Genomic DNA, 23,888 nt, shown 5'->3' with positions numbered 1-23,888 from the left:
GCGAAGATTACGTATTTTTGCTAATTAATATTCTTATATTTTCCCATTTTAAGAATGTAGGGTATTTTAAGCTAATAGTTTTTTTAATTAATCGATTTCTAACGATTAAACAGCAGATATTTTTTTTGTTGAAATAATTTACGAATTTCTTACGACACGTATCTATATATATATAATTTAATGTTCTTTTATAAATGATACAATTATTATGCCATTTTGCGCGATATTAAAGTGCACGAAGATTGCTCTTACTTTGATGTTCTTTGCACGCTTTCTTTTGCCCACGCTTAGCTATCGAACAGCGAATCCCTTTTACGTCGGAATATTGAAATCATCTTGCACGTAATTCAGTCGATGCGACTCATTATTAACTCTCTCGTGCGAGAGAGCTTTTCCATTTTATTGCCTTTCCAAAGAGCCAGAGCGTTTTTGCATTTGACTCTTGTAGTCAACTCACGTGACGAAAGGATCGCTGTAATTACTGAAAATGCGCGCACAGAAGGAACAAGGTAGAATCTAGAAAAGATCTTACAGATTCTTACATTGTGCAACACATGTCACGTATATAAAACTTACATCAGGTTCACTCTTAAAATTCTTTTATACCTCAAATCATATTGCGCGGAAGGTCCTTCCTCGATCTCTCTGCTATCTTCTGGGAATTTTCCTGAATTGATAACATTTCTAAGAGAGGAAATTTTGCGAAATATAAGGATTATGGCTTTTACATTGTAAAATATGCGGCTAGTGGCCGTAAAGGAAGTTGGAGAGCGACGGCATTGAAATCGCGCCACGGCGATTTGGGGCCGTGCGGTGGCTACTATTCCGAACGAAGCGCGCATATTTTTCGGACGTAAGAGTCTCCATCGACTCGTTATGCTACTGCAGATTTCCAGTTAAGTGGCGAAATGCATTTGCCGTTCTCTCTTTGATCCCTAACCACAAGTAATCACGTTCTTTCTCTATTTTCCTTTCCGGTCGACCAAATACTTTATTAGAGTTTGCCGTCAGAATTCGTGAACAGACAATTAATTCTCTTGCAAAGTATAAAATATGTAACATCTTTAAATGAAAATATCGCAATTTTATAATCTCAATATATTTAAAGAAATGTTTGTCATATAAACTTTATTACAATTTTTTCTCCATATACCGTTTCAATTGTTCGATATCTAATGTTAAATAATTCGACTTGCTTGGAATGATCTGCGTAACCTTCGTAATCTTTTCAAGCAATTACATAAAAATTTAAACCCTTTGAATGGTCGAATGGTTTAAATGGTACTTGAGATCTGCAGCGCGCTCTTTGAAATTCTATCTTTCATCCGTTCTATGTCCGTGTCTCTGATAATTCCTTCACACTCGACCGAATCTCCCTTTGCTGATCACCGCTTATAGAGATCGAGCAGGAATTTTAAACGGTTGATTTATTATTATTCATTAAAAAAAAAACTTTACATTATACCTGGTTACACGATTTATTGTGATTCGTGACTTATGTAGATAAGCATATAGAAACGTTCCTCCGCAGTCGAATAACCAAAGTAATTTCTCCGCGCATCTCCCAGGGGAGATTCTCTCTATCGTCTTATCTTTTGCGCAGGCATAATATTACTCTCGCGCCTCTGATCGAATATCTCCGTAAGGAGTTCGCCTGCGCTTTATTCGCATTCAGTTGTGCGCAATTGCGACGAATGCCAATTTTGACGAGTGGCCTTTGACCCCGTTTTCACGGCTGAGTGGCCCGCTTGCTTTTCCTTCGTCGTCGCTTTTGTTTACATCTACGATGCGATCCCAGGGGCACACTGCAAATTCGAACGTATAAGCGCGTCCCCCGAGAGAAACGAAGGAAAAATAAACCACGCGAAAAAGCGAAACGGTGGATGTACGCGGAAGTGCGATTTTGGAATTTGCTCGTTGAACCATGAATTTCCGCATCGCGGAGACTTTGCGGCACGATGGATGACGGTTCGGCATTACAAGACCCATGTCGGTAGAACGAGGTTACTCCATTGATGGATGAATCGAAGAGCAAATTGCAATTCAGAATTACCCGCATTCTCTGTTTATTTGTTTGAAATGCCAATGTTGATATTTCGATCGGATTTATCCTGTATCTATTGCGTGTGTAACTCCTGTGCTGTTAGCGTGATTGAATCCTCAAGATGTACTCGCCGAAGGAAAAAACCGCACGCGGATTCGTTGTGGTTGCACGACACGAGGGAAATCACGAGTCTTGTTTCGATGCAATGACATCGAGAGAAAGAGAGAGAGAGAGAGGAAACAGCAGATCGCATCTGAGAATGACGCTCGGGGAGATATCCGTCGTTCTGGATGTCAGGGGACCGTCGCGCATCGAGTGATGGATCGTGATGAACGGTGACGAACGCGTCGCGCGTTCGACGGAGAATACCGTCGAAAGACGCGGCGATTATCGTCAACAATCGTTCGTACATTTGTGCTCAGCGTCATTCACGCGAGGGAGGGAAAAAAACCCTGCGACGTGCTGTAATGACGCGTTCGTGAAATCGTTGGAAAACTACTCGATCGATCGATCGATTCCACGAACGTGCACGTTCTAGCGTTTCAATCTGGTCGAGCGTGGGGCATTTTGCGCCTTCGCGGATGTCGGTGAGGGACGAACGTTACGGTTAATGCGACTTCTAATTAGCCTCGTTAAACTGCGGGACATTACGTACGGAACTTCGCTCCCTGACACGCAATTAAGGAAGCTTCGATCGATGATTACGACGGCCGATCGCGCGCGTCTTAGCAATTTATCCTTGTCGCGTCTCTAAATAAATTGACAGGCGGTTCGTTATCGCATTCGCCGTAGGACAAATAAACGAACCCATTAGGGAACGTTAGATGGGTTTAGATTAGCGAAAACAACTTCGTTAAGCCGCCCACTTTCATAATTCTCTTTGTGTCAGTCTTGAAGGACTCAAGGAAAGCGGTGATTTATCACGGATTAGCTGCAATTACGGAGGCAAAGCGCCGGAGATAACAGAGTGAAATAAATTACTGAGATCTTCGCGAGTGAATCGGTCAGTCGGTTTCTTTTCTCGGAAATGCATCAGAAAATTTCAAAGGGCACGTAAAAAGAATTTAATAATGCAAGTATCAACGCTGCCGCCGGCTCGAGCCAACGAGCGCCAGCTGCGCACTCGTTGCGTAACAAAGGGGACGCACGCGTTACTGAAACAACGTTAGCGTCGGATATGAGAGCACGTGCAATCGACAGAAAAGTGCATCGCCATGTAGCGCGGAGTGTATGCGGCCGAAGGACGCATAGGTGATGGCATGGGCGGGTGAGAGTGTTAATTTCGTGTTTACCGCGTGTGAGCCGCGCCGGAGTTACTTCGACTTTATCGCCGTCTCGCAGAAGACGACGGCAGAAAAACGATAATGCATTTATCGGGCCCGGTACGGGAAAGAGCGGCGCCGTTTCTCCTATGGCTAAATGGATTTCCGAAGGAGCAATTTATCGTAAAAGTGGAGTAAACGCCCTTTGTCCCGCCCGCTCGTTCGCGCGAGCGGTAGTCTAATATCACTTATCATTTCGCTCGTTGTATTAAAAATTCTTTATAATAACCCGTGCCCTTTCTTTCCTAACCCGTCCTTCCTTTCTTAATCCTCGATAAGGATCTCGTTTCTTACCGTATCTCTCGGAGCCGTCTCTATAGACAATTAATTTCGGTAAATGGGACCGAACTTTTGTAATTATCGCGGAGAATTTATTTTAAGCACGTATTTTAATATCTGTAAAGGAAAAAAGATAGTTCTACGAGGAAAGTGGCATTTTTTACGAGCTTTCATCCGTAATAGTTTTTCGCGGCTTACGATTTTTCCACGCATTTTTCTACTCTTAAAACTCAATATTGTGCCGCTACACATAATCGATATTTCTCGTCGAATTACGCTATCTCGGCACGCCTTCGATAATCCGTGTAATGTCGACATTGTAAGGTGCATCGTAACGCCACTGCGTATCGTAATCCGCGCTGCCGTGACATTGTACGGAGTAACTGTAACACCGCAGTAACGTGCCATCATTTGTAATGTTACGACGGCGTGATACATGTTCAGTATAACGTTACAGGTCCAGCTTTACTCGCGCGGTCTGGCTCTTCGCGAAGCGATTCTACTGCGATGCCGACGTGACGCAGCGGTGAACTCGATAATCCCTTAGATACTCACGGGCATTGGTTTCACACACACATATTCCATCTATTCCCTTTTATTATATAAAAAGGATCGGGAAAGGTCAGCCTTGCGTGAGGTTCTTTTACTGAAATGATCGATAACGCTAATAATTACCGTTCATCAATTTACGTGATTCGATCCGATACGAGTATGATTATTTCATTTCGACACGAGGCAAAGACTCATGAGCGGGAACTCGGTAAGCGCGGAAGCAAAGTAATCTCTTTCTTCTTTAATCTATTCATTTATTTATTAATTTACCTGTCGGATGAGCGATAAAGCATTTTTTATAAAATATCTGAAATATTCAGAGCCAGCAGAGAATTGAGAATAATAGAAAATGAGTTGCTTGTGTGCATTCTTTGTAAAATGCGAACTTTATTTTTATGCAATTTATTTTAAATTTTGATAATTTGCAGATTTGTAAGGGTAAATCAAAAGAGACTCGACGCGAGAATCTGTGCAACATTCCGTCACGCGAGCACTTAAGGATTAAGGGTTAATACGATCGCAGAATCGATTCTGCACGGACGTTTATCTCTCCATCTGTAACGAGGTTCTCGATGTTTCTCGCGGGAACGTCGAGACCACGACGCTAACTGTTTCCGACCTATTTCGATCGCTCCTTACCTGTCTGCTTTGTGGCAGACCGCTGCTACTCGCCCGAGTACTCGCCATTGTTATACTACTGGCACGATGGACGTTTTTTATTTAATGAAGATGGAAATAAAAAGAATAAATTGGTAAAAATTCTCTCTTGATATTACCATCGCCAGGAATTGCGCGCCGTCGGTTTAACACGTCATATTTTAACGCGCGACAATGAATTATTAAAAATATTATTCCTTGCGAATATATACTGGAGTGTATATACATATATTCAGTATGGTTATGGTCAATGGTTATTATCGGTAACGGAAATCCGGTTTTCCTTGCCGATATCACTGCATGGCCGGCGTTAAACCCGACGAATGCCCCGCCGTCCTCGATACGGATGACAGACAATAAACTCGAAAAATAGATCCGCCTATCGGGCGACCGCGAGTTATACGCATGTTTTTTCCAGGAGTTCGTTTTCTCGTTTGAATAAGCGAGAATAGTCTTTTCACCAGCCGAGTCGAAATTGAAAGCCTGCTTTTACACAAAATATTACGTATTAAATAATTCGGGGTCTTGAGTAGAGATGAAAGGGGACGCGCGAAAGTAATCGCGAATAAATTCAATCGAGTCTCAGAATACACAGTTTCGCCTTTTTAATAATATACTGTAAAAAGAAACTATCGTATTTCGATACACAGTGCCGGATTTTTTCAAAGCCCGTATTCAGGTGTTATACGCGTGCACATGAAAATTAAATAGATCAATAATGGCCATTGTACCGGATGATCATCAATGGTATGTTCAATAATTAATTACACAGCGAAATGCAGTAATCGACATAATTTATCGAGCCGCACGGTACCAAATATTTATCTTTGTCCTCGATATAGGGCCAAACCACCGTATTCGACCGAGAAGTTGCTTATCGCGGCAATTCGTGGGTCAGCCAATAATATTTATAATTAATTCGTATATGCGAAGGAGCACTTTCCCGGGTTTATTTGTCAGCGACGAGAAGGGGGGAGGAGAGGAGGCTCAGTGACCTAGTGGTGACCCGGTTTTCAGGCTTCTGGTACACTCCTCCCGCGACCTTCTCCCACCTATACAAGCACCCAGTTCGCTGGCAGCAGACCCAATTGCTGGTTTCCAACTACCTACCCTCTATTCCCGTGGCTTCTTCCACCGTCATCCCCCGCCAACATCCTTGCTCCATAGTCGTCGCCGCGTTATCGTCGTCACCGCCGTCGTCGTTCCTATCGGCACTCGATAGCTCTGACTCCACGATGTTACCTGCTTCGGCGATTTTTACCACCCCCTTTCTCGCTAAACGTCTTTGTACTCTCGAATCGTTACTGACGTTTAGACAAATACGAGTTGAGTCTTTGAAGCCTTTTATAAATAAAGTATCCACGTGATCTTAAGTTATTATCTGATAAAAGAAATCACGATAAAGAACACTCGAATAGCGGTACAGCCCATCTCATTTGTCTTTTAATAATTTCCATATATTTAATAATTTGCGAGAAATATTATGACGAATACGCACATCTTGATCCGCTCTACTTGTTCACAAGGAGAGCTCTCTTGTCGAACAGGTCGAAGGGTCTGTCGAAAGATCGATGGATGCTGGAGAGTCCGAAGGATTCCTGGAGATTTCTCAAGAATAATTGAGATGGCTGCAAAGTCGCGAAAGCTTTTTCGGCGATTTTGAGGACTAGTTGACAGTATTTGGGAATTTCACAGTTGATCTCTGTTTATAATAAACGTTCGTTTCCAATTAACGTAGAGGAAAATTACTGGATGATTTATTTTTTTTGTCGGTGCTCAGAAAACTCGGAGGATCCTAAAAAACACCGCTCTACCGACAATTTCTTCTCCTCGGTATTCTCCCCGAAGCTGATTAAAGGATTATGCTAAACGCCATTGTGCAGCGCACGGTAATAATGATTCTTCCGATATTGAATTTTACATAGCTCTCTCTCTCTCTCTTTCTCTCTCTCTCTCTTTCTCTCTTCTGGGTAGTGGAGACTGGCAGTGGAATCGGAGGTTTCAATAACGAATGCTAATTGTGTACGTTATTGGGAACGGCGAATGCTTGGAAAAATCTATTCGATGGAAACAGGCAGGCTACTATATATAAAAATGTATCGCGGTCGCAAGGTACTGATGAATTAATTCAACGTGATATCATCTGTGGTCACAAAATGCAGAAAGATCATAATATACATTTTATTTTTTTCTTCCTCATTTATAGATTTTATCGGAATATTACATGATTGAGAAATTCTTGTGGTAGCGCGTGCGGTGCATGTGTGTCTCTAAACATTTATTAATATATAAATAACAATAACGCAATATAAATATTATTTATTATTATTTATATAATATTAATTAATAAACGTATAAATAATGTAACTTTCGTGTAACTTGCGCAGAATAATATAAAATAGTACAAGAGGTAACAGGCGCAGCAAACAATCAGTAATGCAGCGCGAAACAGCCAATTTGATGGTACGATCGATGAACGGATGCATCTCGTTTATGACAAAAATTTCGCTGATTTTATTGGTTTCTGTCTTTTTTCTCCTCTATCGCTCTCTTTTTTTTTAACTGAGAGACAAATCGAGACCGCCATTTTTTTCATTGCAAGGCGAACAACGCTCGACCTCGCTAATGGAATATTTTTCAACGGTTGTCTGCGTGACAGCCATCGTTGCTAGGCCAGTAACAAGTTTTTCCTGCCTTTCGCAAATGTAATACAGTACTCCGGTCTGCTTTCGGAAGGTACAACGACGGCGCAATGTCGTTATCTCCGTAAGAGCAACATGGAAAATGCGAATGTTATTAGTATAATTGACCTTACATAAGATAAAATAATTGAATCGCACGTTTGCTAAAATACGATTTCGTTCCTAAAATATTCTGCGACACATCTTGAACAGAGGCATTTGTACAGAGGAAAGTCTATTTATGACATTCAATGTCCGAGGTAGAAGTGAAATTGCGTAACATGAAATTTGCACAATTCAGAAAAATAAAATTTTATCAGGTTTTATAAAAATATTTTGTATTTTTCTTTTGCTTTGAAATTATTTCGTTTGAATACGTTAATTTATTATTTGTGTGCTCTTAAAATTACATTTATTTCCACTTTACACTGTAGACTGTTAAAGCTTCTACAGATTGATGTCAAATATATTTATTGAAACTGAAAGCTCGTAGACTGTTGAAAATGAAATAAAATTAATATCATCTTCTCTTCCACATATTAAATTTGATTTCTCACATTTCAAGAAGAGGTAGATGGGGTGTACAAAAATTATATTAAAAAATCTTTAAAATTTCGATCAATTTGTACAAGAATCTAAGCAAGAATAAGATATATATTTGAAAAAATAGTAATAATATAAATATTTAAAATAAATTATTAATTTATTAATTTTTGATTAATCACCTTATTGTTAGTTATGATCGTATATCTAAAGTCCTATATAACCTCAGGTCTTATAATAGTGCCCCTGAAGTATCATTATTTATTTAACAGCTGGGGCTCCATAATACCACCCATTTTCTTATAATATATAAACTTGATCCCCTCTTATAATTCAGAAAATGGTAAGGGGATTGGCAGAATATGCAGAAGTTACAAAAGAAGTCTTAAAGAATCCCTATTAATCATTGATCTCAGTCTAACAATAAGCGAGATTGGGGAATGTATCTGGAGAATGACGAAAGAAGATTTAAGTAGACTAATAATTTATATTAACTTCCGGCTAGATACATTATCTCATTTATACTATAGCGTGGGTTCAGATATTGAATAAAGAAAATATTGTAATGCAATGATTGTAAAATTGTGATGATAAAGGATCGTGCTCTGTTTCTCGTCTGCAAAATCTTACGCATTGATATACACATAATTTCACAACAGAAAATATATTTTTATTTTGTTACGTTAGATAATTTTTATGTTAAACATAGAGGACTGGTTTAAATGCGGCCATTGTTCAAACGCGATTATAAAATAGCGTGTGCTGACTTAACGAAGCAATTTACTCAGGCTAACATCGCCGACATCGACTCGAGCACAATGTGCCATCTGTACCCTCTCGGACTCCCAAAGCAGAATTCGGTCGCTGATCGGGAAATTTCTCGTCGACCTCGGGGGATCGCGGCTTTTGTCTTGCTTAAAAGCTACTCAGCAAACGTCCATTTATTTTGGCTTCTCTCGATCCGGGGCACGCAGTACATACGCGCGAGTGGATGTAAAATTTACATGTGTCGTGATGGATTTGCTAGCGTATACAAGGGAGATCGAGGATGTATAACGATAACAAAGGGGGATGATAGATGCGGATGTTTTTCGATATTTTTGAAGTTGCTGTTTCGGTATAATCACAGGCGAGAACTTATTCGCGCAATTGAGAAATAAAAATAAAAATATATACATTAGATATATATACATAGCGTGATGTAACTGTTTGTTCTGCGAAGCTTTGATGGCTTCGTTTGAAATGTAACTTTCTAATATCAAGATGAAAATTTATACACTTCTTGTAAACAATTGTAAAATTTGCAAATAACTGAATAAGTGTTTTAGCGATTTAATTAAAGAATTCATATTTTGTATTGATTTCTCAAGCAGTATATGCGATATCTATTAATATTGGTGCTAAATTATAAGTGATAATTTATAATGTATCCCGGTTGGTTCAATTATGAGGCATTATGATAGGCACTTTGTAAAATTACTTCTCCTTACTTAGAGGCGAATGCATTTCTCAAAGCGGCGCTTCATGTGTCGTGCTATATAACTGCTAAAGCACAGTAATAATTTCGCGTTACTTGAGTGTAATGCGATTATAACGCTGCAGGGGAAAGCATTCGATTATATGCTCTTGTAAATTTGGCTTTGGCATGGTAATTAATGCATAATAACACACGCGCGAGACGTGTATATATATACGTACATATATCATACTATTTCAGTCGACGACGTTTTGCGAAGCAGCTATTAAACGCGCGTTTATAAATTTTCCTAAATTATTATGCACGAACATTGTAAATGCGGATTGTAGTAATCCGCATTCACGCTTTCACGTACGAACACTTTGTCACTTTTGCTGTCGTATCTGATGTCACAAATATATTCCTTTTTTCATTTATGTATACATAAACATGTGGATTTCAGATAGGTATAACGTTGAACGATTTTCTCACAATGGCAACTGCAGTCTCGCTCTTATATCAGATACATTCTCATCTCACTTGCTTCCGCTTTTCATTCACATCCACACGTTATTGACTTCCGCAAAACATGAGCGAGAACGTGCGCGACGGTTAGTAATTTACTGGCGTACGTTGGATGCCGGGCATTTTATTTTCGTCTGCGAGATCGGAATCTGGTTTGCATCCCGTGTCATTCTATCGCGATTGGGTGCCGCGTCTTACTTCGAGACGAACGTTTCGAGGCGTCTGGGAAGAATAGAAGAGACCCTCATCGATCGTTACTTCGATCGCCCGCCGCCTCGGCACGTTCGAGCACCCATAAAACGTCGCGAACAAACGCGGACACTCGAACGGAGATGTTGATTTGAATTTGCCATTCGCACATACACATGTACACGTGCACAGACACATACACACCCAGTAACTATTTGTATCGCGATAATTTGATTTGGCGAAACGGATTAAATGACGATATAGCTTCTCGCGTACTTAATCGATATCATAATTGCGTCCGTAATAGATTGCTTGCATAACTAATTCGTTATTGAATCTCTTTCAATTCTTTTCACAGTCTCCCGATAAAACCGGGCTCGATAATTGAAACGTATTATCTTAAGTTTGACGAGACAATTTGCCTCAAGTGCACGATCCGCCTTTATCCTTTTTAGTATATATAGTTCGATAGACCTATAGAAACATTTGTCAGCATTTTACAAGCAATATTCAATCAATCTAATACAATTTTTCTCGCGTTTTCGCTGGCTTCTCGGGCTGTTTCATTAACTACTTTCGAACGCCTAAAAATTTTATCTCAATTCGTCGCCTCTAGCGCTTCTTTTGTTATTGTACTTTACGACCGGGATCTCAAAAACTTTTATTGTAGCGTCCACCTGTCTCGCACGCCCGTTTTCCGCCGCTTAAGTTTGAAATATTCCCGACTCGTCGCCGACATCCTTTTTGTGTCGCGCAAAAGAGTTCCTTACTCTACAAAACGCAATATACACTTTTACAAATTGTCAAAGCTTTCCGATTCGCTGCGTTAATTGAAAAATCGACGAATGTCTGTTGCTCTCGATTGCCATTACCTATAAACGCTGCATTAATACGCTCCATATTATAAATATTTAAATCATTGCGGGTATTATAACACAGAATGGAGTTTAATCTGAAATTAATTAATTGCACGGTGTATATAATGAATACTCTGTATCCTGCAATCATTTGCGAGGGAATATCGGGAAAGCTTTATCCCCTCATGTGTAAAACAGTTTTTCGAACGTTTGATCGCGCGTTCAATCCGATGTGCCTTTGTGGAATAGGTAAATTTCGATGATCTTAGCGAGTCGTGCATCTCGGATGCGAGAAAAGAAAATTAATTTCCTTATGCGGTCTTCATTTCCTCGCCAGCCTTTTCCAACATTTTGTAAGTAAAGCGAGGTCCTTTCGTTCCCGGCCGAGCGGACTTCCGTTAACCGGATATCGGCACGCGTCCGGAATTAAGGTGTCGTCAACCGTAATCCCTAATGATCGCGAACCTCGAATCCCGGGACGAGAGGTCTGATAATCCCTGAAGCAGAAGCTAATTCCGGAACGTGCTCGGTTCGTCAGCGACGAGTCCACAGCGCGGGCACGCGCGGCGATCCACTCGCGAAATTTCATTTTCGCCTCTGCCGACTCTGGACTGTAATCTCTACGGTTTCTCAAATATGCGCCCGTTTGAAATTCTAGGCAAATACGTCGAACTGTGAAGAATAAATACGGGTGTTTCGCGCATTCTCGTTGAAGTTTAAGCGAAATAACGCAAAGAGCGTGGATGGGAAATGTAACAAAATAATTCTCAAATAAAATCTGTTATCAAGTAAGTTCGCCGTGACCCAATTTCTACTTTGTAACGCGCGTCCTGTTTCAGAAGCAAAACCTTATTCCGATTCTATCTATTCTATTTCCTCTCTCTTTCTCTCTATCTGTCTTGGTCGCTTCCATTTTCTCCTCTTCATCTCTCTTACGGTTTGGCTTTTTGTCTTATTTTTAGATATCACTCGTTAGGAATGCTTCTCGTGGATTCCACGTATCCTGGAGTATTATGCGAACGCGCAGAAAATTCTGGCATTGAGTTCTCAGTGAGCTTTGAAAGTGCAGCTTTGAACCGGATTCTTCATTCAGTCGGCACGTTTACTGAAAAATTCTGAGTGTCCCCTAACGGTCCTTACTCGATGACAATCTTTTTCTCCCCTTTCCCTGTGTAGCTTTCGGGGTTTGCTACTGGATTTCTTTGACGGCTGTCTTGTAGTTAGCGAAATCACAATGCACAAGAAGCACCCTTCCGGGATATAAATGTCCTCTCGAGAGTTTTCTTCGGATATTTATCGAAGGAAAACCCAGTTACGTCAAGAAAATGTAGTTTAGTTACAGAAAGTTGCACGATTGAGAACCAATAATTATAAACTCCTGTATCGTTAATAATTCTTGCACGATGAGGTATGAAGTTGGAAACTTATGAGCGGGAAAATCGCGTGACAAAATTTTTCTCGCGTAACTCGCGCTGTAATTTTTCTCACGACGTTCGCGTATGCATCGTCTCGAGTACGAGAGACGGCAGCCGTTCGTCCCTGTCGCATACAGGATTTTCAGGATGTGTAATCCTTCCATTCGAGCGAGCGTAAAAAAGCTTCCCTGCGATCGTCGGCCGAATGAACCGCGCGCGACCTCGATTCGTCGCTCGTGACTATGCTCTCTCGTCAGGGCAATTTTTTTCCATCTTCTCTCTTCTTCCCTCTCTTTCGATCTTTTATTACCCGATATTCTTAATCTCCGTCGATCCTCTCTGATTAACTGAGATGAAAGGTTTCCGTGGATTCGTCAATACGTCGCGATTGCATTCGGACCAGTAAGTCCGCTAATATACGACGATTTTCTGACGATGATTTCTCGATCGGATATCGTTGGATATCGAGATGCCGTTTGGTTTCGCAAAATGCCTCGGCGGAAAATAAACGCCGATGAGAGATGCAGATTTATTCAACCCGTTTCACGATCATGAACGGACGTTTGTGCAGCAAGTTTCCTCTTTCGCCGTTGTTCCGCGTCACCGAGTTTGTTTCAATCGGAGAAACGTAGACGTAGTTTCGCTTGCTTTGTGACGAACGATTAAAGGAGGTGACAGCCTGGCATTACTTTGTTTAACGGCGCTTCAACTCTCGCGTCTCTCCTGCGTTTCCTCTTGCTGGTCTTTTTACCGTCGGTCGTGCGACATCCCAGGCGAAAGGTTTCTTTGTCTCTCCATTATTGTGATTATTAGGAGAGATGCGCCGCGGAATTTTCATTTCGCTCATTTTTTTTGCGCGCAAACGAGCAGTCTGTTTATTCGGTTTTATTTAGTTTTCGATTTTGTTACAAGTGTCGACAACTTCGGTCTTATTTTCTTCTCCGACTTTACAACAAGATACGCGCTTATACGGTTGGGAGTTGCGATATTTTAAAACTTATTTCTGCAGAATTTTCACAACTATTTTTAAGAAATTTATACGCGTGAGAAAATTACGTGACGAGAAAAACCTATGTAATGGTATTCGCTTATTGCAAACGATTAGAGAGAATTACTTAATTGAGTTCTTTCCTTTTATCTTCTTTGAACTAAAATACCATTATATTTATCAAGCAAATTTAATTTTAGATCATATCGATTCATATCCGCTTTCGTACGTCAAAGCTATAATTTTACATCATCAATTTAGCGCACATTTATTTTTCAGGACTCTTTCTGTTACAGCGCGTTACCATTGTGAAATCCTCTTCTTTTATAAACCGAAAATCTGAGCCCTGTAGTTGAAAAAAAATCTTGCAAGGAAAATACAAATAACAAAAAGAACGGTTATAATAACAAAAAGAAAAGTTTTTTAAGACATTGTGGATAATTAACTATCGTGACTAGGTTTAGCTTTACAAATCATAAAATATAAAATCTATCGAGGAAAACAAATAAAAAGTTTACCTTTCATTAAGCTTAGATATAACAAATCAGAAATTTTCATAGTAGAAAACGTATTCAGTTTCTTTCTCATTTAAAAAAAGTAACCTAATTGAAAGGTATAAAAGTGCACCTGACTTTTCTATCTTTCTTTCTTTCTTTCTAGCACTTTTTCAATTACATCGCGATTAGGCTACAGATTATGATGAGCATAATTCCCTAATCGATGTGATTATAATGCAATTTGCAGTGTTGGGGGAGCATAGAATGCGGAATGAAAATAGGCGACTGTATAAAACTCAGAACGTGATCTCTCCCGTAGTAGCAACTTCGGAATTAACTTCGCCCGGGGACGAAGGCACTCTAACGAGTGCTTAACTTTGATAGGTTTCGCCCAGCCCCGCTACCGTTTTCGCTGGGCGAATTAAGGCTCGCGGGATATCGACTTTGGTGATCGATCATGGGTAATCTGGGTCGAATTAGAGGAGCGTAAAACCTAGAAAAATACACTGTTATAATAGCCCCCTGGCGATGGCGCTCCGCGCTCTTCCCGGTTCAACTTTTTAATCGCGTCGGGAAGTCGGCTGTTCTTTCTCCGCGAGAGAGGACCGAGAGGGTTTAACTCGGATCGCGCGATAATAATGACAACGAAATTGATTGCGAACTTTTCTCGTCGCTTCTAAGAAACCAAACTTGTTTACACGGAAGCACTAACATTTTTTCTAAAAGGAAAAGAAGGAAAAAAGTTAACTTTAAGTTCGTCAAAGAATCTATTTTATTTAAGGTCGAAGTTCCAGAATATGATACATTACAGTATATCGGTTGTACACTGTCAGACACAGGATATCAGTTATTTGACGGCGTATTATACATCGAAACAATCGACAACATTTCCGCTTTAAAGCTCACCTTAGGTAATCTATAATTCAGTCTATAATTTTTAAAATAGAATTTTATTTATCATTTTATATCTTTTGATATATGTGTGCATATCTTATTTTAACGTATTTTGTATCCTTTGTAGAAAATTATAAACAGAATTTCCCTTCTGATGCGAATCGTGGATCGTCTGAAGTGGATTTAAGATCTACTCATCTAATCTACCCTCAAGCGCAAGATACATAATGCTCCGTCTGTTTCCTTATTATACCGTGCAACTCTACGGTATGTCTATGTACATTATGCTTGAACAGTATAACCCATTTCTCGATTGTCGCAATGAACGATATCGACACGGCTAAAGATAACTCGGCTGTTGGAACATAAAGCTACCACCGGAGCTACCCGGAATCCTTCGACTCGATTTCCATAACAATTTATCAAATTGTTGAGATATCGACGACACCATCCATTTCTCTCCTTTCTCGGTCTTTATTCTTTCCACGCACGCGGACCCCGATTAAATCGGTTCTCGCCGATCCTTTCCCCGTCGTCGTTCGCGTAAAAGTTAGTCTCCAGTTTTCATATAGTTATTCGCACCCGAATGCACGCGATGTCGTTACGGATGAGAGGAGTACGCGAGTTCGTCTTTGTCGATTGCGAGAAGCTTACAGCTGTCTGTGCTTGCTACCTGCAAAACTGAGGTATGACCGACTTTTGCGGTATTGACATCCCATCGAAACCGCTCGAGAAATACTCGGCACGTACCGCGAGTAGAATCGTTGCTTTCGAATGATTTCGGCTTAGGATATAATGCACAATGGGTGGCATTAATGGTTCTGACATGCCTGCGTTCGCAAGAATGCCTCGCGATACGCGACTCAATTGAATTCGCTCTTAGCGAGCGTGCGGCAATTGGATCAAGGTAAAAGTACATGAATCATAAAAAAAAGTTTCTTTTATATTATGGTTATTCTGTATATATAAGCTTTTTAAATATAATTATTAAGTTATTAAGCGTTTCATGGGTTTTCTAATTTATTGCAATTATGGCCTGCCACGGTCGGCTGGCATCATTGTCGATTATTCTGTGTTTTTCTGCGAAAACATCGTCGAATAATTTACGTGCTCCAGAATGTAGAACGTAATAGCGTAATACATACGCTAAATTATCCATTATTACGTGAAAACGATCTGCAGTTCTCCGCCATTACTATTATACACACACAATTATTTTTTAATTATACAAATAATTACTTGTTTTTATAAATACACAATAAAATATCTCGTCCCTACAATTATTTAGTCTGATGTTGCATTATCCACAGCTCGAGAAACTTTACTGTAACGTAATGTCTTTAATATATAACATTAAGCCTAATCGAAGGGATTTCGTTAATAAAGTTCTTTCAAGAGATTTACCCGTAAATTAAACTTGTCCGCCGTGTTGACGTTTATTGTTTGGGTTAATGAGAGACGTTCTGCGACGTGTACTGGGGCTTACGACGATCACGTCGTATATGAGGTACCGGTAAGAAATTCAATTAAGCGGTCGCCGTAGGAGGTAGGGAGGGTCAATAATTTCGTCGAGTCGGTATATACGCGCGTGTTGCCGATTGTTTGGTGTGAAAGCTCGCGTCGTGCGCTCCACCGGCTAATTTAATCGCGTAAATGCACCCTCGTCGCAGCGCGGATGAAATGCGCGCATACCTAAAATGCACGGAGCTTACTCGCGGGGAAATCGATACTCAATAATTGTGCCGCGCGATATTTTTCCATCGATGCCCGACAAGCGATCGCGATGCTCAAAGCAATCGTTCGCCTGTGCCTCCGTTCAACAATGAGACTCCCAAATCGACTGAAAAATCCACTGACGAAATTTCAGCCGCGGGATTTCCTGGGTCATCCATTTTTTTTTTTGGCAATACAACGACGGATCACGAATCTGTCGCGAAGTAAAGCCGCATCCTCGCACGAGAGACATCGCGACACGCGGCGTGACTACGTGTGCCATGTTTTATCAGTGGAGAAGTTTATTAGATTACAAGATCTATCTCGTAACACAGGTGAACACACAGAGTCGGGCAGGAGGGAAAGAGCGACGAGGGAAGAGCGTGGTGGAGAGACCAGGTAAATCCGGGTCACGTCGAGCCAGCAACCGGATGCTAGGCCCGGCCCAACCTCAACCACCTTGCTCGAGCTGTAGGTCACCTTTTGCCCTTAACGTCGTCGTTCATTCTCGCCTCTCGTCCTCTTCAATTATCGCCGTTCATTCCTGGAGGACGGAATTTCTTCGTCATATAGCGACGCTTAAACGCGCCCTTTCTTTGGTCTTCGATAATGGTGTAAAGCGTCGTGACAAAATGATAAGAATGTCCTCGATATCGATATCGAGCTGACTAATCGCTCTTAATTAGGTCGATCGCACATATACCTACGTTTAAAAAAGGCGTTTGGAGGCGTTTAAGTCTATCGGGGAGAGCAACATTAGACACTATTGCGTAACATGTTTCTCGTATATATTACATTCTCATCTTTGAAATTACGTTCCTTTACATGATGCGCAACGCAATATCATTGTCGCCTACGCTATAAGCGACAGAGAAAAAGTGAGTATTTACAAGTGCAAGGAGCTGTAGAAAATTTGCCGAAAGGAATTCTTTTACATGAGTACGTAATTAGCGATCGGGAACGAGCGGAAACTCTTATTTCGCGTTTAACGAAAGCGCTTCTATGTCGCGGAGAAAATTGTTTATTCTTATTCTCGTGAGTTCGAGCCAGATATTTTATGTCAGACAGAAGGCAAAAAAAAAAGATAAACCGCGTAGTACGCGTTCCCATTGTCCGTTCTCGAACGCGAAATACTCTGTTTCGCGACCGTGGCCGCAAGCGAATGCATATAATCGAATTAGAGCCCAGTAGTGACACATTGGGACGGAATCTGGCGACTCCTTTCGGACACGCGTACACCCTCGTAAAAACGTTATATTTCACGATGACCCAGTTCACCCGCGCGTATCGCCGCGCGTCGCCACGTCGAACAATTCGGATGAATATTTCTGTAACGCATCCACGGACCCGCATTGCGCCGGCTTTCGTTTTGCAATTTAGATGCCGGTGTGCGAGCAGCCTATTGAATATTGATTCTTTTAGCCCAAGTGTATTCGAAATATTTCCGACGGAGAAAGTGGATAATGGTCGCCTACCCTGTCGTTTGACGACGTTAAATTTAACGCGCCACGTCAAAACCGGATACCGCAATTCCTCCCTCCCTCCCTCCCTCCCTTCCTCCTCCTCGCCCCCTCTCGGCTTTTTGCCGGGGCAACGTTTAATCTCATTAGCAGTCGCTGACGCGCCAGTTGACAGAATCCCGAGACGTTTCGAGTTTCGAATGCGTACACATCGAGAGGTCGCGACCAAAGTGACGAGAACGACGGATACACGGTCGTCACGCGAGATATATGTTTGCTCATGTTTAAACAACGTGAATCGTATACATATTAGAGCAAATGTCGACAGGAAGAAAAGCAAGAACCGCGGAAACACGTCGAGCCCGTCGTCGAGCGGCGAGGCCATAAATTCTGCCGTACAATGGGGACAAAGCGTTAAGCGGGATGTACAGCGCGAAAAGAAAGAGTTTCCATCGTTGCGTTTGTTTAAAATATAAAAAAAGCAAGAGAAAGAGGAGAAAGAAAGGTTCGCTTATTTTCAATATCATGGGAACGATCTGTCCACGGCGTTAATTCCACGCGGGACAAGCACCGAGCGTTCATTATACGAAGAGCGAATAAGATTCATGAAGCGCTGAATTTTCTTCGACAGATCCGTATTCGCGGATTAATTATGAAACCGACGCGGACGGCGGCTCATCGTCGAGGGTGCCTCCGCCAGAGACTATATCGCGGGCTCTAATTAACACGACGGATATGCGATTCTTTCGACCGTTCATGCCTGCCGGGTATCAACGGCACGCGGGAGAATTCATGAACTGCCCGGGCTTCGTCTACGATGGAACCCCTTCTTGTTCGCGTGGTATTCTAGTATCGCTCGAGGACGCAGAAATCTCCGACGTTAGTACCAAAGACGCAAAATGTTGAAACAAAAACGCGCAACCCATTTATGAATATTTTACTGGTAGATGCTCTCTCTTGTTTCGTATAATGAGCAAGGCGATAAAAATACACCGCGTAAAAATAAATAATTCAGTGAACGTGTGAATAACAAGCGATAAACTAAACTATGGGTATATAATGACGAACTGAACATGAATATAACAATGTAAATTATGCAACGACACAAAATTTTCCATGATCGTAGCATAGTTGTAATACTTAGCAAGGTTGTTATTTACGCTCAGGTATTTACAGATATTGCAAATATTTGGATAATTTAATTGTTTCTCAGCGGTAGGCTAATAGTTTAACGTCACAGCGCGAGGCGAACTGCTCGAGCGGGTATGAAAAATAAAAGATTCCGTGGAAGATGCTTGGACAAAATTAATTAACGTCGTCGTTCCTAGCGCGCGCTATACATGTTTTCCTTCCTCTCTACTATAACGAATTAATCCCGGCGCGGATCAAAGGGAGAGGTTGCCTCACGCTGATTCCTGTTTACATTTTGCGGAATCGCGAGAATTTCCAAAGGCAGGTAAGGCGAATCTCACGGGACTGAAATTGCGAAGGGAGAACCGCGGTTTTATTCCCGTATTTGTTCTCATCGCGTACCTTTAGCTTGAGACAGTAACCAAAACGTGTATCGTGTTTGTGCTGCGATAAGCCGCAAAAGATTTTCCTATGGGATATATTATAAAGTATTACTATATAAAAATGTAAAAGAGACTGGCTAATTTACGTGTATGGCACAGCGTGAAATACGTCCAATTTAACAGGCTTATTATGCTCTTCGATTTTTTACATTTTACATTTTATTATTTTATATTATTTCCATTTTTTTTCTATCATCAAAAAGACTATTCGCCATTCAAATTGCATTAAATTAATTTCTCTCTTTCGTATTTCTTTTCGTCCTTTATATCTTCTTCCTTTTATATATTAAGCGCAAGATACTTCGACGCAAAGATCGAGCGATTCCACGTAACTTTTCTAATTTGTACATGGAATTTCTCTCCCTTGTTTGATTATTATTGGCTGAAACGAAAACTCATCTCTCTAGCTCTTCCGCAGCCGCAGCTGTCCGTTTCGAACACGAGCTGGGTGCCTCGGCATTGTAATAATTATCGTTCGAAAGCCCATTTCTCGTCTCTGTCGATATCAATGCAAGCCCAATAACCGCCGTCGGGAAGAGTCATTCGCATCCCCGCATCGAAGATGTCGGCGACGTTAATTGCAACTAGGGCGATCCTTGGATCTTTGTAATTAAACGTTATATTGCTTCGAAGCAGAAAGGAGATACGATTCGCAGCGATGTATTTGATTACGTTCGCTGATGTTTTCAACAAAGATTTTAATTATAAATATCGGCTCGCCCCACTTCCATTTCCTGCATTCGAAACACGAAAATCCTCATTTATCGATTAATGATTTTTTGTCGAACATGTGGGATACAATGTGCGCCTATTGGGAGTTACCCCTCTACATCATTTTTCAATGTGACACATTTAAATGCAGGATTTTATCTTCGCACGTATGTTGAGAAAAACTCGGTGCCCATAAATTTTCCAGAATCGTAAGAACAATAACGCAGCGTTTATCATCCGCGGCGTACATCCCCTCACGCGGGAAAACATCCCCTCGCGAAATTACCCACGCGACTTACAATAAAACGGCGCGTCGTGTTACGCGCTTAGAAATATTGCAGGCTTTATCGGTATTCATGAAACTTTTACTCGGTTAAAAAGAAGCACTCGAAAACTTCACTTATACTTAAAAAAACTATCGATTACCCGATCCGTTTGTTAAAAAAGAGTTGACCACACGTGGCTAGACTCTCTCTCTCTCTCTCTCTCTCTCTCTCTCTCTCTCTCTCTCTCTCTCTCTCCCCCCCCCCTTGTATTCTTGGTTTATTCCAAACAGTTGTCCTGGCGAGCAAGCGGTACCTTTGGGGAACCAAGCTCTGGATATATGTCTAAAGTCAGGCATGGAAGGAGCTTCGTCTTGCTAGCGGGATGAGTAATGGGCAGGTCTGCGTACTGTAGTGAGCAGTTTGTCGTCGAAACTAACCAAGGTCCCTGGCAGCTCATTTCGCAGCAGGGCACGTAATTCAATTTCCATGTAGCGATTCCCCTGCCCTGGCCTCGTGCTCGTCCTTCCCGGCCCTCCCGACCCGAACCCGGGTGAGAACCGAAATTATCTCGGGGCGTCACTTTGCCAGGCGCGAACGCATTCTCGGGATGTTTGCACGCGCCTCGAATGTCAAAGCGAGTCTATTATCACATCATGCCTGTACCTGTAGTTAGTCATATTACACACAATAACTAATAAAATCCTCGCCAGCCTGAAATGGCTCGTCTGTTCTGATGCTTTCTGTTTGTTGCAATCTTTGTATACCTACCTCTCTTATTCCGTTTTTATCGAATTTATATAAATGTTCTCATATAACTGTTAATAGACTACGGTATACATTATAAAACATTTCATTTGACCTCTGGATGGATACCGATGATAGTCCGACGCGAAAGTACGGGATTAAATCGAGTACTTCGTTGAAAGTGGTTTAGGGGAGAAACGACGGAAGGATAATAAACGCGAAGGCGACGGTCCTTTTAATCTTGAGAGGATAAGAGTGCTCGAGGATGAAATCCGATGAGGATACTGAGAGGCATTGTTCATTTCGACGATATAAAACGGGATTGTGCGATCCGACGCGAACTGGCTTGACTTCGTTCTCTCAGAAGTGACTTTCCAAATGTGCGGAGAATAAGATTTTCTCGGGAATTAAGGGACCATCCTGCCTCCTTTTCTTCTTTCGCTTTGGTAAAAGTCAAATAAAAAGAATTGACTTTACTCTCTCCCTCTTTCTTTTCTCTCTCTCTCTCTCTCTCTCTCTCTCTCTCTCTTGAGAAATAGCAGCCTCCGCTCTGGGTCTCATCGTAAAATTTGGCAGATCGATGATTTATTCCGAAAAGTTCGAATTGGATCGCGATATTAAAGATTCCGCGCACGGAATGATCCAAATAAATGCGCATGCAGAGAATATGATAGGCATGCTGATTCTTTTGGATGTAGCGGCGACCGCGTCTTGAAGTTTAGACCCATCCCGAGATTTGATTCTTAATTACTTCATCCTTTTACCGGCGATAATTTTGTATAGCTGCACTGTACGATCTGCGAGTCAAAGAGCCGTGGAAATTTCTACAATCCAATTTGTCAATCGAATCTTGTTGAGGGAACCCGTTAAAAGTTTCGCCACGCTCTTTTTTCCCGACGAATATGTTCCGAACTCGCATAATCGCGTTTATTACGCGAGAACCGATGCTGAGCGGGGCGCTATTGCGAATAAACGTTACGAAGTGATTCCAATTAAGGGCCATTATAGGATCGTTAATAATAGCGCGCGGCGCACGAGGTCGATAACGTTGTTTGGGCGTAGTGCGCGCCGGCTGTAACGGATTGCGAGGGAACGTTACGAATCTCGACGTCATTAAGTCCCAGTGGACTTACGTTATTTATGAAACCGTATAATTTTTTAATATAAATTAATCTTTCGCAGTGCTCTGTGTGTAGTAGCATTAAAATGAGATTCTCGAAAAGTGAATACTTGACGAGGTATTTCATGAATTTTATTCTGATATATTCTGACACACACACACACACACACACACACACACACACACACACACACTCTCTCTTTCTTTCTTGCCGTAATATTATTCTCGCGCGACTTTAATAGACTTGTGTAAGATATTTCTTTTTTCGAAGAACAACCAACATCGGGCTGTAGCTCGTCTGTGAGCACGTCTCTGAACACGTCCATAATATCCTCACTAATTGTCACTACTCCGCAAGGATAAATTGAAAAAATTTTTTGTTAAATGTTACTTGCATTTTTCCAGGATGCCTAACGAGAAGGTATGTGCCTGTGGCGTGACCACGGACCTGTCCAAGTCACGAAACAGTTCGATTGTCATGGGAAAGCTGACCATCCTCCTGCCTAAGACGAAGGGCAACAAGTCGGAGGGCAAGGACTCGCGGAAGCAACCCGATGACGCGCGGGTATCGAAGACTCGAACATCAAGCGAGACCGGAAGCAGCAGCGCGGTGACGGAATCCACGAGATCTACAATAAAGAACAGCAAGCACGAGAAGCGGCTCAATCACTCGCGGAGGACTCGAAGCGCCGATAGAGCCGAATCGCATTACACTTACATCGGTTAGTCCGCACGGACTTCGTTAATATTATTCTGATGTCGAAAGAATTTATTCTGGAATATTTATTATGCTCTAGAGTATATTTTTTCCGAAGTAGCCAGATAGTAAAATATAAATATAAAATACGTAGATAATATGTGATGCACGAAAGTTACAAGGAAAGAGAGATAAAGAATGTTGTATTTTTGTTTCTGATGGCATTCTCTCTCGGCAGATTCGGGTTCGAGTATCCTCGGCGGTGGGATTCGTGAGAACCATATAGAGGAAGCGCTGTATGCCACCATACCGGACACGCCGAGTGTGAGTATCAGCGAGATCGGCACGAGTCGGTCGAATTCGCAGAACCGATCGCAACCTCTTTACGCCGCTATTCCGTCTATGACGTCGCCGCCGCCAACGTACGACGTCGCGGTTGCAAAAACGTGGCAGGTAAGATTTCGCCGCAATTTATTTTATTGTCTGTTATATGACTCTTTTTCCAGTTTACGTTGATATCGAGTAAATAAGAGAAGAGCCGCGCTAATGATATTGCTACGTTTCCCACAACGTTCCAGCCTGGAGCTAAATTCAATAGTAAATTACTTTATAATAATTTAACTCGTAACATCCGAGCTAATTTTCATGAAATTAAACACGCATACGACAAAATACCAAAAGCAACGAATTAAAATCTCCTAATT

General features: G+C 41.5%; 1 protein-coding gene across 1 annotated transcript in view; it reads left to right on the top strand.

Moving 5' to 3' along the window:
• LOC139812332 (uncharacterized) overlaps positions 1 to 23,888 on the top strand; it is a 42,534-nt gene that overhangs the window by 5,856 nt on the left and 12,790 nt on the right. Inside the window, exons 2-3 of the mRNA XM_071777074.1 lie at positions 22,893 to 23,209; positions 23,423 to 23,637. Coding sequence (XP_071633175.1) covers positions 22,894 to 23,209; positions 23,423 to 23,637 — 531 coding nt within the window. The 5' untranslated portion in view covers position 22,893. The remainder of the gene's footprint in view (positions 1 to 22,892; positions 23,210 to 23,422; positions 23,638 to 23,888) is intronic.

This window comes from Temnothorax longispinosus, chromosome 4, assembly GCF_030848805.1.
Source record: "Temnothorax longispinosus isolate EJ_2023e chromosome 4, Tlon_JGU_v1, whole genome shotgun sequence".
NCBI classification, from domain to species: Eukaryota; Metazoa; Arthropoda; class Insecta; order Hymenoptera; family Formicidae; genus Temnothorax; species Temnothorax longispinosus.
The sequence above is the reverse complement of the archived record's forward strand: the minus strand, read 5'-3'. Positions and strand labels throughout refer to the sequence as shown.